The 15377-nt window shown below is 42.0% G+C and overlaps 1 protein-coding gene across 1 annotated transcript in view; it reads left to right on the top strand.

The window, feature by feature from the left end:
* HABP4 (hyaluronan binding protein 4) overlaps positions 1 to 15377 on the top strand; it is a 76798-nt gene that overhangs the window by 36110 nt on the left and 25311 nt on the right. Inside the window, exons 2-5 of the mRNA XM_014466934.2 lie at positions 3963 to 4165; positions 8490 to 8651; positions 8846 to 8914; positions 13972 to 14055. Of these exons, the coding sequence (XP_014322420.1) occupies positions 3963 to 4165; positions 8490 to 8651; positions 8846 to 8914; positions 13972 to 14055 (518 nt within the window). The remainder of the gene's footprint in view (positions 1 to 3962; positions 4166 to 8489; positions 8652 to 8845; positions 8915 to 13971; positions 14056 to 15377) is intronic.

Below are 15377 nucleotides of genomic sequence, written 5' to 3'. Positions count from 1 at the left end.
AAAACATTTTTTTTTATTTAGTTTTTTTGGGGGGGTGGGGGTAAAACTATAAAAAAGAAAACAAAAAAAAACAAGCGAATGAGCGAGATGGAGGGAGAAAAAGGAGGAACGAGGTCGCGGAGGTCACCCCTCTGGAGCCGCCCCGGTGCCCCGCTGGGAGGCTGCGGTCGCTGGAACCTGTTCCCCAGGGGGAGGCCTTTGGAGCGGCCGGGGGGACTGGAGGGTCCCGGTAGCCCGAGCGGGTGGGGAAGCGCGGGGCGGGCGCTGTCGCCGCTCTGACCTTCCTGCCCCTCCGGGGTGGGGGCCGCAGAACCCGCAGCCGAGCCTCACCAGCTGGGCAAAGTGAAGGGACCCTGCTGGGCGGTGTGCGGGTGAGGACGGGGTCGCGGGACTCCTGCCGCCTGCAGCGCACCCTCTGCGGGGAGCGAAGGGAGAGGCGCGGGTGGAGGGAGCCCCGCTTAGGCGGCGTGGGGGGAGGTCGGGCGCCCCGGCCCCGGGCGGCGCGGCGAGATTCCGGGTGCGTGAGGAGTCGCGGGGGGAGGCGTGACGGCCTCTGTGACGGAGGGGGCCTGGGTGACCGCGAAAGCGGAGCGTGGCGCGGGGTCCCGGGCGCCTCCGAGCTCGCGCCTGCAGCCCATCCCCTGGCCGTCGCCTCCAGCACTCGGCCGGCGTTACTTTTAAATGCCGCACGTGGCGGCGGCGGGAGGTGTCACCTGTCACTCTCTCGGCTGCTTTCTGTAACCTTTGCAACCAGGCTCTTCGGAGTCCCCTCCGCTGTTTCGGCGGAGGGAGGGGCGCGAGCATCGAGTCTCACCTGACCTGCCTCGGTGGGGGTCAGCAAGAGCACACCTGTGCTTCCTCTTCTCCCGAAATGGGTCCTCGGGTTTGCCCCAGAGGAGTGTTAGAGTGAGACGTGCGGTTCCACCGCTGCAGCTCGGCTCTGCGGGCTAGTTCCCTGCTTGGTAAAAATCGTGCATCCCACAAATTGGCAGTTACAGAATGGTTATGGAGACGTAAAGTTCAGCGTAGAGAATACGGCCAATAATACTGTAATAACTATGTAGACTCCTGCGGGGGATCACTTTGTAAGTTGCATAAATGCCTACCACTATGCGTGCACCCGAACCTAATATAATAGTGAATGTCAACTGTAATGGAAAAATGACCGGAAAGTTAACTCGTGCATTCCCACCCTGGGAAAACTGCTGATGGAAGTATTGGGGCTCTGACTCCTGCAGCTAGGTAATGTTTACCTTTAGCTGTGAAAAGCGCAGTCCAGCGATATGCTTGCAAATCAGAAAATAAGTCACTGTAATACATTGAATTTATTTAAAAAGTTATTTCAAGACCCCTTGGTAGGCCAGTAAGTTCATGAGCGTGTTTAAATAGAGTGAGACTTGAGATATGTACATGTGGTATTATGTTCTATTTTTCTCAAGTTTATTTAGACGAATATGGTAATAAAAGAGCAAGGCTGAGCTTTTCCTCCCCCTTTATTTTAATGCAGTTTAATTTAAGTTAAACTGCATTTAGTGCTACTAACATATCACTTTTTAACCCTTTTAAAATTAAAAAATGCCATGCATTTTTGTTATAAAATTTTAAACAAGTTAGAAATGTATGAAGTAAAGTGGAAATCCTTTATTTTTCCTACTGTTAACACCTCATATTTATATACATTAATGCACAAAATTATTTCTTTTTTTCTTATTTTTTTAAAATATATTTTTATTGACTTCAGAGAGAAAGGGAGAGGGAGAGAGAGAGAAACATCAATGATGAGAGAGAATCATTGATCGGATGCCTTCTGCCTGCTCCCCACTGGGGATCCAGCCGCACCTGACCTCCTGGTTCATAGGTCAAAGCTCAACCACTGAGCCACCACAGCTGGGCCTATTTTTTTTTTTTTTCTAAATTTAAATGATGTAAACTGGGTTTCAGTCTGCTTCTTTCACTTAGCTTTGTAATCTAGTATGTTGATAACTTTTTTCTGTCAATTGTTCATGATCCAGGTGATCTGGGTTTTGAGAACTATATTAAAGCTCTTTAATTTTGGTGTTGGAATGGAAATTTTGTCTTTCTAGTTCTTTTTTTAAGTATGTGTTATTTCATGAGCTAACAGCTCATTAATTTCTGTCTACGCAGTTAGTGTACTAAGTTTATCTGTAATGGATGTTAGAGAGCTACTCTCTCAAAGTTTTGTAGCCCTAATTTATATGGACTGTTCTTCTCTAACACTCAAAAAATTTAATTTAGTTAGAATATTGTGAGTGAATACTTAGTGTAGTCAAGAAACAAAGTCAAAACATGTTTGACATATAATGGAAACATTTATTAATCTCAAAAGGATGTGGAAATCATAAGATTTTCCGATTGAGGTTTTTAAGTCCTTCACTATTTAGTAATAAACAGTTGACCCCTTGAATAACTTGGGTTTGAACTTCTCAGGTCCACTTACAGTGGATTTTCAATTGACCCAAGTTGTTCAAGAGTCAACTGTACGTTGACCCTGGTGTGAGCCTTGCTCAATAAATTTGTTCTTGAAATCCTCAGGGGCTGTTTTATCTTTACTTTTCTTAGGCTTTCAGAACAATTGTTTTTGAGTCAAAGTTCAACTTTATTTTGTAGAAATCTCATTGAAAATTTTATTGTATTTTGTCTCTTCGTGGGCTTGGCGTTAGATCAGAGAACAGACTGCATGTGCCAGCCTTTTAGTGGAAAAGGCTAGTTAAATTCAGTGTTTGCACTATCCACTTGGAGTTGCTGATCCAGCACAGAAAACAACTAGGTTCAATTGCAGTCTTAATCTTTTAGCACTGAATTGTGGGGAAACAATTGTACCCCTATTGTCTTTGTGCTTTGGGTTTTGAAGAAAGAATGAAATATTTGTAGGGTATTGGAACTTTGTTAATACATGTGTCCAAATTATAAAATTTAGATAGAAAATATTAAGTAGGAAAATGGAAAAATATGTAAACATCTTTCTTAAGAGTCATGTTTGTCTAACTTGGAGTGGAGACCAGCTGTTTAAAAAATACTCATTAATTCAAATACATTTAACATTTTTACAGCCATATAACCAACCAATTGAAGGGTAATTTGTAGAAAAGTCAAAGGTACTGTAATAAAATTATAAATAATGTTTGAGATGGGGACCTTTTAAATGTATACAAAGGAAAGATAAACAATTTTTGGAAGATGATTTTGAAGTGACATTCTTCAGAACATGTTTACCAGGTATTACATGCCTATCAGACACAGACTCTGCTCAAAATTGTTAAAGCATCGAACTGGATGGGGAGTAGAGTAGGGTGAGATGAGAGAGCAAAAGGCTGGAATGGCCTGGTTCCCACCCCAGCTGAGTTCTGGCTCCACGCATGAGAGATGCCTGTTTGGGCCCTAACTGGCCCATGTATGATTTGGCTAGACAAGTTTGGCCTCATATTTGAGAAGTATGATCATAAATACCAGGAAATAGCAGAAAAATCTGTTTCTAAATAAAAAAAGATAATGGTATAGCTGTATTTAAAAACAAAGACCTTAGTAGCTGATGAGAAACTATACTTGGGGTTCTAAAAAAAACTTAAAGAACAGGATATTTATCCTAAAATTTTCTGGATGTAGCTTAGCTGCCATGTTTCAATAAAGCTGCTTTTGTGAAACGTCGTTGATTTAGCAATTATATATATCCCTAGCTATCACAGAGTCATTGTGCAATACCTATACTTTACAGGTTAGTTAGTGTAGTCTGTTTAACTTTATCATGCTTTTCAGGACATAGAGAAAGCTTTGGTAGGCCAGTTACTAATTCAATAGTAACTTAAAACTTTTATTAAAAAGTAGTTGATGCTGGCTGCAGTAATATCAGCAACTTTCCTTCCCTAAACTTCTGCATTTCCCCATGACATTGGTTTCGAGAAGAGTGAAATGTGAAAGTACCTGTAAATAACGTGCTGCTGTAGACCTCGTGTTCACCTCTCCCCTTTGATGTTTTGCTTGCAGGCCAGAAGCGAACTCCTAGAAGAGGGGAGCAGCAAGGGTGGAATGATAGCCGGGGGACAGAGGTGACACTGGATAGAGCCGAGCGGAGATCCTACAGGGAATATCAACCTTATGAGACCGAGAGGCAGGCGGACTTCACACCTGAGAAGGTTACAGAAGAAAAGTATGTACTTCAAATAGGTCTAGGCTAGGAGGGTTTAGGAACCAGCACAGTTTTCAGAGAATTAGCCTTTGTGACCTTCTGTGGTGCCAGTCCTGGGAATAATTTGCCAGTCTAAGTAGCAAATCATATTACCTTAGGTGCCACATGAAGGATCTTCCATTTACCTCCTAAATGACCTTAAGTCTTGGTTTAGGCAATGATTTTACGATAAAAAATGAATTCTTTACTGCTGACTATGAAAAGCACTCTCATAAAAATACTGCACAGGAGCATGTTCAAGTGGTCAAATTTTCTTTTGAAGTTTAGGCTAGGGATATAATTATGTTTTTGATTTAGTATTATTAATTTAGACTATTGATGAATTTATTTTATTTGTTTTTTAAATTGCTTTCAGAGAGGAAGGAAGAGGGAGAGAGATAGAAACATCAATGATGAGAGAGAATCATTGATCGGCTGCCTCCTGCACACCCGCTCCTGGGGATTGAACCCGAAACCCCGGCATGTGCTCTCACTGGAACTGAACCGTGACCTCCTGGTTCATGGGCCGACACTCAACCACTGAGCCACACCAGCCGGCAGTCCTTGAACTTCTTGACTACTAATCCCATTTACAAGTTTTAACTAAAGAATTTAGCTTTGTAAAACTATGCTAGAGCCCATTAAAACAAGCCTAAAAAACAAGAAAGTCCAGCAGACTAGCTCAGTGCGAGAGAACTGAGCAGATGGCGACTTCTGCAGATCTGTTCCCTGGCAGTTACACGTTCAAAACATTGAGGTGGTGTATCTGCCCCCACGTTGGAGGTGGGGGTTAGAAAAAGGTTTAATTCTGCCCTTTTTTGGTGATTGCTTCAAATTTGCTGTGTAATGGCCTGTTTGCATGCATATAAAGAGCTTCTGAATCAGAGCTGCTTATTTTAGGAAGCATTTGTGTTTTGTTTTCCTCACTTCAGGAATTTATTCTGTGGACATAAGGAAATTATAGCTCAAAAGCACAAACTCATGTTTGCAGGGTTTTTTTAGTAGCAAAACTATGAGTCTTTAAAAAGGATAAAATAGGTCTTTATATAGTAACATGGAAAGATGCCTATTAAATGAAATCATGCATGCAGGCAAGGCTAGGGGTAGGGGTAGGGTGGGATGTGGGGTTATGGAAGGATTTTTTTTTCTTTTTACTTTAAAAATAATTTCAGATTTACAAAAAGTTGCAAGAATTATACAAAGAGTTTCCATAAGCTATTATCCAGATTCCCCAAATGTTAACATTTACCACATTTGCTCTATTATACTCTTCTTCCTCCTCTTCTTTCTCAATTTCTCGCCCCCTGCACATTCATGGTCTCTCTCTCTGTGTCACACACACATACAACTTTTTTCTTGGTCATTTTAGATGAGAGGAAGGTGCAGGAATGTCCCTTTATCCCTAAATACTTTCAATGTATTTACTAAAAACATGGTTCCATTATCAAACTTAGTAACTTCAGTACAGTTCTGTTGAATTCTCTAAATTATGTCATCCACAGACTGTTCAGATTCCACCAGTTGTCTTAGTGATGTCCTTTTAGCAAAAGGAAAAAGAAGTCTGATTCTGGATCCAGTCCAGGAATGGGCATTGCATTTGGTCTTCTCTAATTTGGAACGGCTCCTTAGTCTCCCTTTATCTTTTATGAATTTGACTTTTTTGGAAAAGGACGGGCCGTTTGTTTTGTAGAACAGCTCAAAATTTGAGTTTGTCTGTTATTTCCTTATGGAATGAGCTTACCTGGCAGGAATACCACAGAAGTGATGTGTTGTGCCCTTCTCAGAATATCACATTAAGAATATGTAGGAATTTTTACTTTCAAGGAAATTTGAAATTTTTTTTAAGTTATGTGCCATCAGAAAACATATTTTCTTATAATTTCTTTAAAAGTACTTTTCTATTAATAAAGGTCCATAAGATCTTTAGTAAAAATAATTTATAGTCTCTTGAAACAATTTGGAAAACATATGAAATTATAAAGAAAATTAAACCACCTATCTTACTGTCTGAGATGATTACTTGTAACACTTTGCCTATTTTCTTCCTTTTTTTTTTATTTTTAATTCTCACCAGAGGATATTTTGCCATTGATTTTTAGAGAGGGTGGAAGGGAGGGAGAGGAGAGAAAGAGAAACACGGACGTGAGAGAGACACATTGATTGGTTGCCTCCCACACGTGCCCCGACCAGCGGTGGGAACATGTAACCGAGATACATGCCCTTGACCAGGAATCAAACCCATGACCCTTTGGTCTGCAGGCTGATGCTCTGACCACTGCACATCTGGCCTTGGCTAAACCGCTTTTAAATATCCAGCTCAGTGGCATTAAGTCCATTCGCATTGTTGTGTAACCATCACCGCCATCCTTCTCCAGAACCTTTTCACTTTCCCCAGCTGTTCCCATTAAACACTGGCTCCCCATTCCCCATACAGAAACTTCATTCCCTCACCTGTGACACATACCCGTGTCTAGTTATTAGGATTGTTGTACGAGAGTGGAGGACAGGTGAGGAAAGCGAGATGCTTGGCTCCAAGTTTCGTCCTTCTGCTTGTGCATGCATAGCAAAGCTTCCCAAGCGGAGTACAGGATTCCCCAGTCTCACCGACCTGTGACAAGATACAATTTATAATCGGGAAAGTGAAGAAGCAATTGAGAATATATTTAATGGGGGGTAGGAGTAAACTTGTGGAACAGAGAAAAACTGATTAAGGATTTAAAATACACCAGAACACACAGATCTATATTTAGGGTCAGTTTTATTTATTTATTTATTTATTTTTTTTTTTTAATATATTTTATTGATTTTTTACAGAGAGGAAGGGAGAGAGATAGAGAGTTAGAAACATCGATGAGAGAGAAACATCGATCAGCTGCCTCCTGCACATCTCCTACTGGGGATGTGCCCGCAACCCAAGTACATGCCCTTGACCGGAATCGAACCTGGGACCTTTCAGTCCGCAGGCCGACGCTCTATCCACTGAGCCAAACCGGTTTTCGGCTAGGGTCAGTTTTAATCACTATTATAGCTTAAATGAATTTGTAATTTTGTCCATATCTGATTGGATTTCATGTAAATTTAGACCTGATTTTGACTGTTGGCATTATTTTCCCTGTATGTTGTTTTGCTTCATTTCCTCTCAATGTTTAGGTATACTTTTTTTTCTTTTATGGCCTGATTAAGAACTTAACTTTTCTTTGGTCATTGTTATAGAACTCTGCTTTAGGTACTTTAATATAGAATCAGACTAGAGGCCTGGTGTACAAAATTTGTGCTGAGGTGGGGGAGGGTGGTCCCTCAGCCCGGCCTGCACCCTCTCCAATCCAGGACCCCTCGGGGGATGTCCGACTGCCTCTTGCAATCCGGGACCGCTGGCTCCTAACCTCTTGCCTGCCTGATCGCCCCTAACCACTTCTGCCTGCCTGCCTGCTCGCCCCCAACTGCTCTCCCCCGCCCCCCGCCTGCCTGCTCTCCCCTAACTGCCCTACCCTCCAGGCCTGATCGCCCCTAACCAACCTCTGCCTTGGCCCCGCCACCATGGCTTTGTCTGGAAGGACATCCAGAAGGTCTCCTGGTCTAATTATCATATTACCCTTTTATTAGTATAGATTCCAAATTTAACTTAAATATTTAGTATTAGAAGTGAAATGAATCTTAGAGTTAGTTTATCTAACCTCATTTTTTAAAAATATGTGGGTGTTTTTTTAATTGATTTTAGAGAGAGAAAGAAAGGGAGAGGGGAGGGAGGGAGGAAAGGAGACACAGAGAGAGAGAAAAACATCAATGTGAGAGAGAAACATCAATCAGTTGCCTCCCACATGCACCTGGACTGGGGACCAAACCAGCAACCTGGGCATGTGCCCTGATCAAGAATCGAACCTGTGACCTTTTGGTCCACGCTCAACAAATGGAGCCACACCGGCCAGGTCCTAACCTCCTCATTTTATAATGTGGAAACCAGGTCCAAAGAGAGAGACCTGCCTAGGACCTGCTCTCACCAGCTCCCCCACTTAGTAGCCATATGACCTTGGGCAAGTTACCTACCTCCTCTGCACCTCAGTTTCCTCAGCTGTGGGCAATAGTCGTATATTACAGATTTGTTTGTGCGAATTAAGTGACTGTATGTGAAGCGCTCAGAACAACACCAGGGATAGTATGTGTTCAGTAAAAGTTAACTATTAATTCGTTGTGCAGGCCACCATTCTTTCCAATATACTACAGCCATAATAGCCTTCTAGAATTTGTTTTTCTTAAAAAAGCCTTCGCTCTTTAATCCACCACTTTGTATTATACCATGTCTTCCTAGACCAGTTGACAGATTTGATCGAGACAGACCCCTGAGAGGACGTGGAGGCCCAAGAGGGGGCCTGCGGAGCAGAGGCCGCGGTGGTTCCGGGAACAGAGCTTTTGATCGTTTTGACCAAAGAGGAAAACGGGAATTTGAGAGATATGGTGGGAATGATAAAATGTAAGTTCCTTTATAAATGCTATTTTCACTTTAAGACCTTAGTTGTACATAGTATGAATCTGTTATGTGTTAATATTTAGTTGACTTTATATTAGTAAAGAGCTGATCCTGCATTAGCTCTTATTATCAACTTCTCTGAGTTGAAGATTGACTAGAGACCAGCTTGCAGTTTAAGGAAATATTTCTTTCTGTAGAGCAATCAGAACTGAAGACAACATGGGTGGATGTGGAGTTCGCACCTGGGGATCCGGTAAAGATACCAGGTACGCTGCAATGTGTGCATTCTGTGAACCTCCAGTTAAGTGGAAATCTCGATCCTTGCATGCCTTCCATGAAAATTATGTCCTCTGCTGTGCTTGCAAGTGTCTTTATACTGTGTTCTCTTAAATAGAGGTTGATATTAGGCTTTTGTTTAGTGAGATAACTTAAAAATGGGTTTGCTAAAATTTATTAAAAACTTACAAAACTCAACTCCAAGAAAACAAACAATTCAATTTAAAAATGGGCAAAGGACCTGAATAGACACATCTCCAAAGTGGACATACAGATGGCCAAGAGACATATGAAAAGATGCTTAATGTCACTAATCATCAGAGAGATTCGAATTAAAACCACAATGAGAAATCCCATGTCAGAGTGGCTACCACAACAAATCAACTAACAAGTGTTCGCTAGGTTGTGGAGAAAAGGGAACCTTTCTGCACTGCTGGTGGGAACGCAGACTGGTGCGGCCACTAGAAAGCAGTATGGACTTACCTCAAAACATTAAAAATGGAACTGCCTGTGACCCAGCAATTCCACTTCTGGGAGTTTATCCAAAGAAGGCCGAAACACTGATTTGAAAGACTATGTGCAACCCTATGTTCATAGCAGCATTATTTACAATTGCTAAGATCTGGAAAAGCCCAAGTGCCCATCAGCAGATGAGAGGATAAAAAGCTGCAGTACATTTACACCATGGAATACTACTCAGCCGTAAAAAAGAAGGAAATCTTACCTTTTGCAACAGCATGGATGGACCGGAAGAGTATTACGCTGAGTGAAATAAGCCAGTCAGAGAAAGACAAGTGCCATATGATCTCACTTATATGTGGAATCTAATGAACAAAATAAACCAACAAACACAATAGAAACAGACTCAGACAGAGAACAGACTGACAGCTGTTAAAGGGGAGGGGGTAGGAGGGCTGGGTGAAAAAGGCGAAGGGATTAAGTGAAAAAAAAACAACCCTCATAGACAACAGTATGGTGATGACCAGAGGGAAAGGGGGGTGGGGGAAAGTAGGAGGGGATAAAGGGGGCATAAGTGGTGATAGAAGGAGACTTGACTTGGGGTGGTGAACACCCAATATGTTATACAGATGATGTATTATAGAATTGTACCCCTGAAACTTATATAATTTTATTAACTAATGTCACCCAATAAATTCAATTTGAAAAATTTTTTCATTTTATCTTCTTTTAGCCAAATACATTTGCTTGTTTGCTGATGGTGCAAGCACATGACACTACATTTGCATATGCTTCAGAGTGGGTTTTAAATGCCTGGATATTTAAGAGATGACCATATGTCTCCTAGCGACTGGCATATCCAATGTAAAGATGAAAGGTGCTCTATGGCACTCATTTTGGATTGGTTTGTGAGCCCTATACTTCTCTGTGACCTTTCAAAGTTCTTTTATACATTGCATCATGATTTCCTGAAATCATGTGCAGATTGAAGCTCACCTGAGGTTCAAATTTGACATTTCTCAGGCATCGTGGTGCCTCAGATCTGTGCTAGTTTTGCTCCTTAAGGGAGGTGCTTGGTGCTAATGTTTCTGTCATTTCTTGGCTGCAGGGACAGTGCCTTCGTGGTGTCTGCAAAGGGACAGGTAGGAAGTACCTCCAGGCAGTGTAGGGTGAGGAATGGGTCACCTAGGACATGTTGCAGGCTGGCCTTCAAGTTGGAACTCTTGAGAGGATCCAGACTTCCACTTTTCTCCTTTGGAATATAAGCTTTTTGCATAAACGTATTTTTCATAAATTTTATCCTTAAAGACAAATGTAGACAGTAATATCAAATGTAGCATTAGATTGACTACCATTGCACATCTGTATTGTCCTTGAAAGGAAGAAAAACTCGTTAAATGTTCTCAGTCGGGGGTTCTATAGGATCTTGATTACAAATCTTTTCAATTTGTTTTATTTTGCTGTGATAATATATATACTTTTTTGTGATAATAGATTTTTTAAAAGTAATACAGGCACCTCTTGAATGATCTGATTTACTACTTTAATACTACCATGCCATTTCAGTTTTATTTGTTTTCCTTTATTAAAATGTTTTTATTGATTTTTAGAGAGAGGAAGGAAGAGGGAGAGAGAGACCTAGATTTGCTGCCTCCTGCATGCCCCCTACTGGGGATCGAGCCGGCAACCCGGGCATGTGCCCTGACCAGTAATTGAACCTGCGACCTCTCAGTGCAAGGGACGATGTTCAACCAACTGAGCCACACCGACCAGGGCCATTTCAGTTTGCATTGGAACTTAAAACTATTTTTGGCTCCAAGTGACTAGTTACCCTAAGAGGTCGGTATTGGCTTTGTAGCATGAAGAGATGACCCTGTGTCTCCTAGCGACTGGCATGTCCGATGTGGAGATGAAAAGTGCCCTATGGCACTCATTTTGGACTGGTTTGTGAGCTCTAAACTCAAAGCTCTTAGGTGGTAATAATCTTTAATTGAGAGATTTTTCGTAGCTTAAGACTTTAATTGTTTATTTAAATTGAGATTTTGATTTGCCATGAAAACTGTGCAGTATAGTATAGTAATGTGCTGCTTTTGGTGAATGAGGAAAGAGGAGAGGTAAGCCTAACCCCTAAGTGATGCGTCCCTGGCTGACCAGGCCCCTGCTGCCGGCTCAGTGTAGGGGTGACGAAGGGGTAGGAATCCTGTTCGAAGACACTGGCAGTAGGACGAGATCTGTGGGCAGGCTGCTTTCAAAATGGCGGCCTGAGCCATTAACAGTGTTATTGGTTTTTAGAACAGTTTGTCATAAAGTACCTGTGCTAAAAATAGAATTTGCTCCATCATCGTAATTTAAAGTATAATATCAGATATTATTTTTTTGTTACCAATTAAAATAGACACCCATAATGCAATTTTCAGCAATGTTGCCTTCCAGCTTCTATTGTGAAGAGCAGAACAGTTTAGTAATTGAACATTTGGCTGAAATCTGTTCGCGTCATTCATTTGTTTAAGTGTGAAGTGTGATTGAATTTGAGCTGGGAAACAAAGCTTTGATGTGTTCAGCATAGTGTTGTGGAACATAGGTGTGCAAGCGGGCATTGTCTGTGTTAGAATAACTGCAGGCAAAGTGGACTTGGCCCTGGCCCTGGAGCTGCATCTTTCCTCTGACTAATCCAGCATTGGTGATTGGCATTAAACAGAATAACAAAACCTGCCAAAGTAAATTGTGCGTGATATTGACACTTGATTGTTTTGTAGTTGTGGTCATATGGTTCTATAAGACCTGTAGATACAATGTTAATTTTATGTTTATTCATAAAATAACTTAGGTCAATATAGGGGGGAGATCTGTGATTTTTTTTCTTTAAAATCAATTGCTCAAGTTTTAGAAATACTGGTTTTTATAAAGTCTCTTTGTATTCCTCTACTTTTTTCCTTCCCCGTTTCTTTGTAGCCATTTTATGAATTTTTTAAAAAATATATTTTTATTGATATCAGAGAGGAAGGGAGAGGGAGAGTTAGAAACATCAGCCGTTTTATGTATTTTTGAAAGCTATGACTGTAAGTGCAGTTATGTTTTTTATCCCGTTGGTTTATTACATGGCCAAGAGAAAAACAGAAAGTTGGAGTAATTCAGTGCTGTGGCTATTGATGCTAAAACCTCCCATGACCCCGCAGGGTCAGGCTGAGGTGCCAGCGCCGTGTGAAGGGCCTCCGCAGGGCGGAGCACATGATGTCCTCCCAACACAAGTGCGTTTGATTCAGGACCTTTTTTAAAAGTAAAAATTAATCATTCAGACTTTGTATTGAAAAACTGAGTTGTTATTTTAAAAGCTGATTACAATAGCTTTAATTTGAAAATTAAAAATATTAATGTAGCCCTAGCCAGTTTTGCGCAGTGGATAGAGTGTCAGTCCGCAGACTGAAGGGTGCCAGGTTCTATTCCAGTCAAGGATCCTACCTCGGTTGTAGGCTCCATCCCTGGCCCCAGTCGGAGCCTGTGGGAGGCAACCAATCCATGTGTCTCTCTCACATTGATGTTTCTCTCTCTCTGTCTCCCCCCTCCCTCCCAATCTCCCTCAGAATCAATGGGAAAATATCCTCGGGTGAGGATTAACAACAACAAAAATTAGTGTAAAAAGTCTATTCTGGCCCTAACCGGTTGGCTCAGTGGATAGGGCGTCAGCCTGTAGACTGAAGGGGCCTGGGTTTGATTCCGTCCAAGGGCACATGCTCAGGTTGCGGGCTCGATCCCCAGTAGGGGGCGTGCAGGAGGCAGCCGATCAATGATTCTCTCTCCATTGATGTTTCTATCTCTCTTCCTCCCCCTTTCTGAAATCAATAAAATATATATACATATATATATTTTAAAAAGTCTATTCTGTTATTGCAGTTCAATTTCTTTACTTTAGAAAAAATAGCTTATTTTTTGAAGCTGGGTTCTGTACATAGAGTGTAAAATATTTCTAATGGATATTTAATGTCCATTATATTGACATTATATACTCAAATATATTGACTAATTTTAGCATTTTCCTGAAAATGAAATTTCTTTGCTGGGACTAATTTGTTTCTAAGTAATGTTTAGATAGGATTAATGTTACCATAAAAAGGAAGAATTAAAGTCATATATGTTAAAATTCAAATAATTATTACCAGCTTGTTTATAATCCACACTTATTTCTATGGAATGTTTTTACTTTTTTACCATTTTCTAAAAGTTAGATATGGCATATACTTATCTATTGTAAGTCATTTTATGGCCCCTATTAATATTGGGAATTTTCTGAGTTCAGAAGAGTTTTGAATATTTCTTCTGGTCCTTTATAATCTGTTTTAATTTTAGACCATTTGTAGAAACTTCTATTTCTCAAAGTACCTTTCACATTTGTGAAAATAGTTTATATGAATTATCAATTGAGAGCATTTTGTCTTTTTTATTTTAATGTGGGTTACTGTGTGTGGGTATATAATTCCTTGAAGGATATGTACTTAAGAAAAGGGCATTATAATATGTTTTTCTCTCTTGAATATCTGAGAGCATTGATGTCAACAGTGTGTGTGACTGGGATGGTTCTTGCTGCTTTCAGTGCCGTGGAGCCAGCTGCGCCTGTGGAGGAGCCCCCGGTGGTGGAGGAGTCCCCGGACGCCCTGGAGGAGGGCTCTCCAGCCAAGTAGGTGTTTAGCTCTTTTTCCCATTGGGTTATGGGGCTTTTTGTTACCAATTTCTAAGAATGCTTCATAGAGCGGGAAGCTCAGCCTTTTGTCACATCACAGAGGTTGATCTTAATGTATTCAAGTAATTGAACTGATAATTCAGATCTAATGAGTGGTTAGTAATGATAATGAATTGGTTAAATTCGAGTCTTCTGTCCTGTGCCTATAACCTCTTTTCCACCAGCAGCCTGTATGTGACCAGTCTCTCTTGTCATGACCCCTTCTCTTGTCCCTTTATTCTCCCTCCTCCTTCCTTCATGGAGCTGAGGCCCCTGGTCCCTCTCGAGCACTCTTGCCAAGTCCTTAAGCTCCCTGGCCAGCAGGATCCGCCTCCTGGATGGCTGTGGCTATCCGCCTTCTCTCCGGCACCCACAGCTGAGCACTGCAGGTCACTGTTGGTCGCCAGCATTCTGAAATGAGTCCCCCCTACAATGACTGCTTTCATCCTTCGCGTCTCCTCAGATCCCTGGCACTGCCCCCCATTTGCCCACACCTGCTCTTTCATCTTCTATATACAGCTTGGCCCTCAGAGGAATTAGGAGCCATCAGATGGGAGCTGTGTCACCCTCCCACACCCAAGGGTGCAAACCTGCCTCCTCCTGCGCCTTCTAGGTGGCGAAAGGGAGGCGCCACAGCTCCTCCCACCTGTTTCCTGCTGACTTCACAGAAACCTCACACTCACTAGCTCCTCCCCTCAGGTCTACTCGCCTCCTGCCGCCCTACTCTGGTCTTCCAACAAGCATTTTAAACATGCCCCACTTCTATTTTCAATCTCCTCCTCTTGTCCCACATTCTGTCAGCCACCTTTCTTGGGGTGTGTGTTCTTTCTTCATTTTCTCCCTTTTTTAAAAAAAAATATATATTTTATTGATTTTTTACAGAGAGAAAGGGAGAGGGATAGAGAGTTAGAAACATCGATGAGAGAGAAACACTGATCAGCTGCCTCCTGCACACTCCCCACGGGGGATGTGCCCGCAACCAAGGTACACGCCCTTGACCGGAATCGAACCTGGGACCCTTGAGTCCGCAGGCCGACGCTCTATCCACTGAGCCAAACCGGTTAGGGCATTTTCTCCCTTTTTAAAAAAAAATATGTTTTTATTGATTTTAGAGAGGAAGGGAGAGGGTGAGAGAGATAGAAACATCAATGATGAGAGGGGATCATTGATCGGCTGCCTCCTGCCTATGGGGGATCGAGCCCACAACCCGGGCATGTGCCCTTGGCCAGAATCGAACCCAGGACCCTTCAGTCTCAGGCCAACGCTCTATCCACTGAGCC

This window comes from Myotis lucifugus, unplaced genomic scaffold (genome assembly GCF_000147115.1).
Source record: "Myotis lucifugus unplaced genomic scaffold, Myoluc2.0 scaffold_371, whole genome shotgun sequence".
NCBI classification, from domain to species: Eukaryota; Metazoa; Chordata; class Mammalia; order Chiroptera; family Vespertilionidae; genus Myotis; species Myotis lucifugus.
The sequence above is the reverse complement of the archived record's forward strand: the minus strand, read 5'-3'. Positions and strand labels throughout refer to the sequence as shown.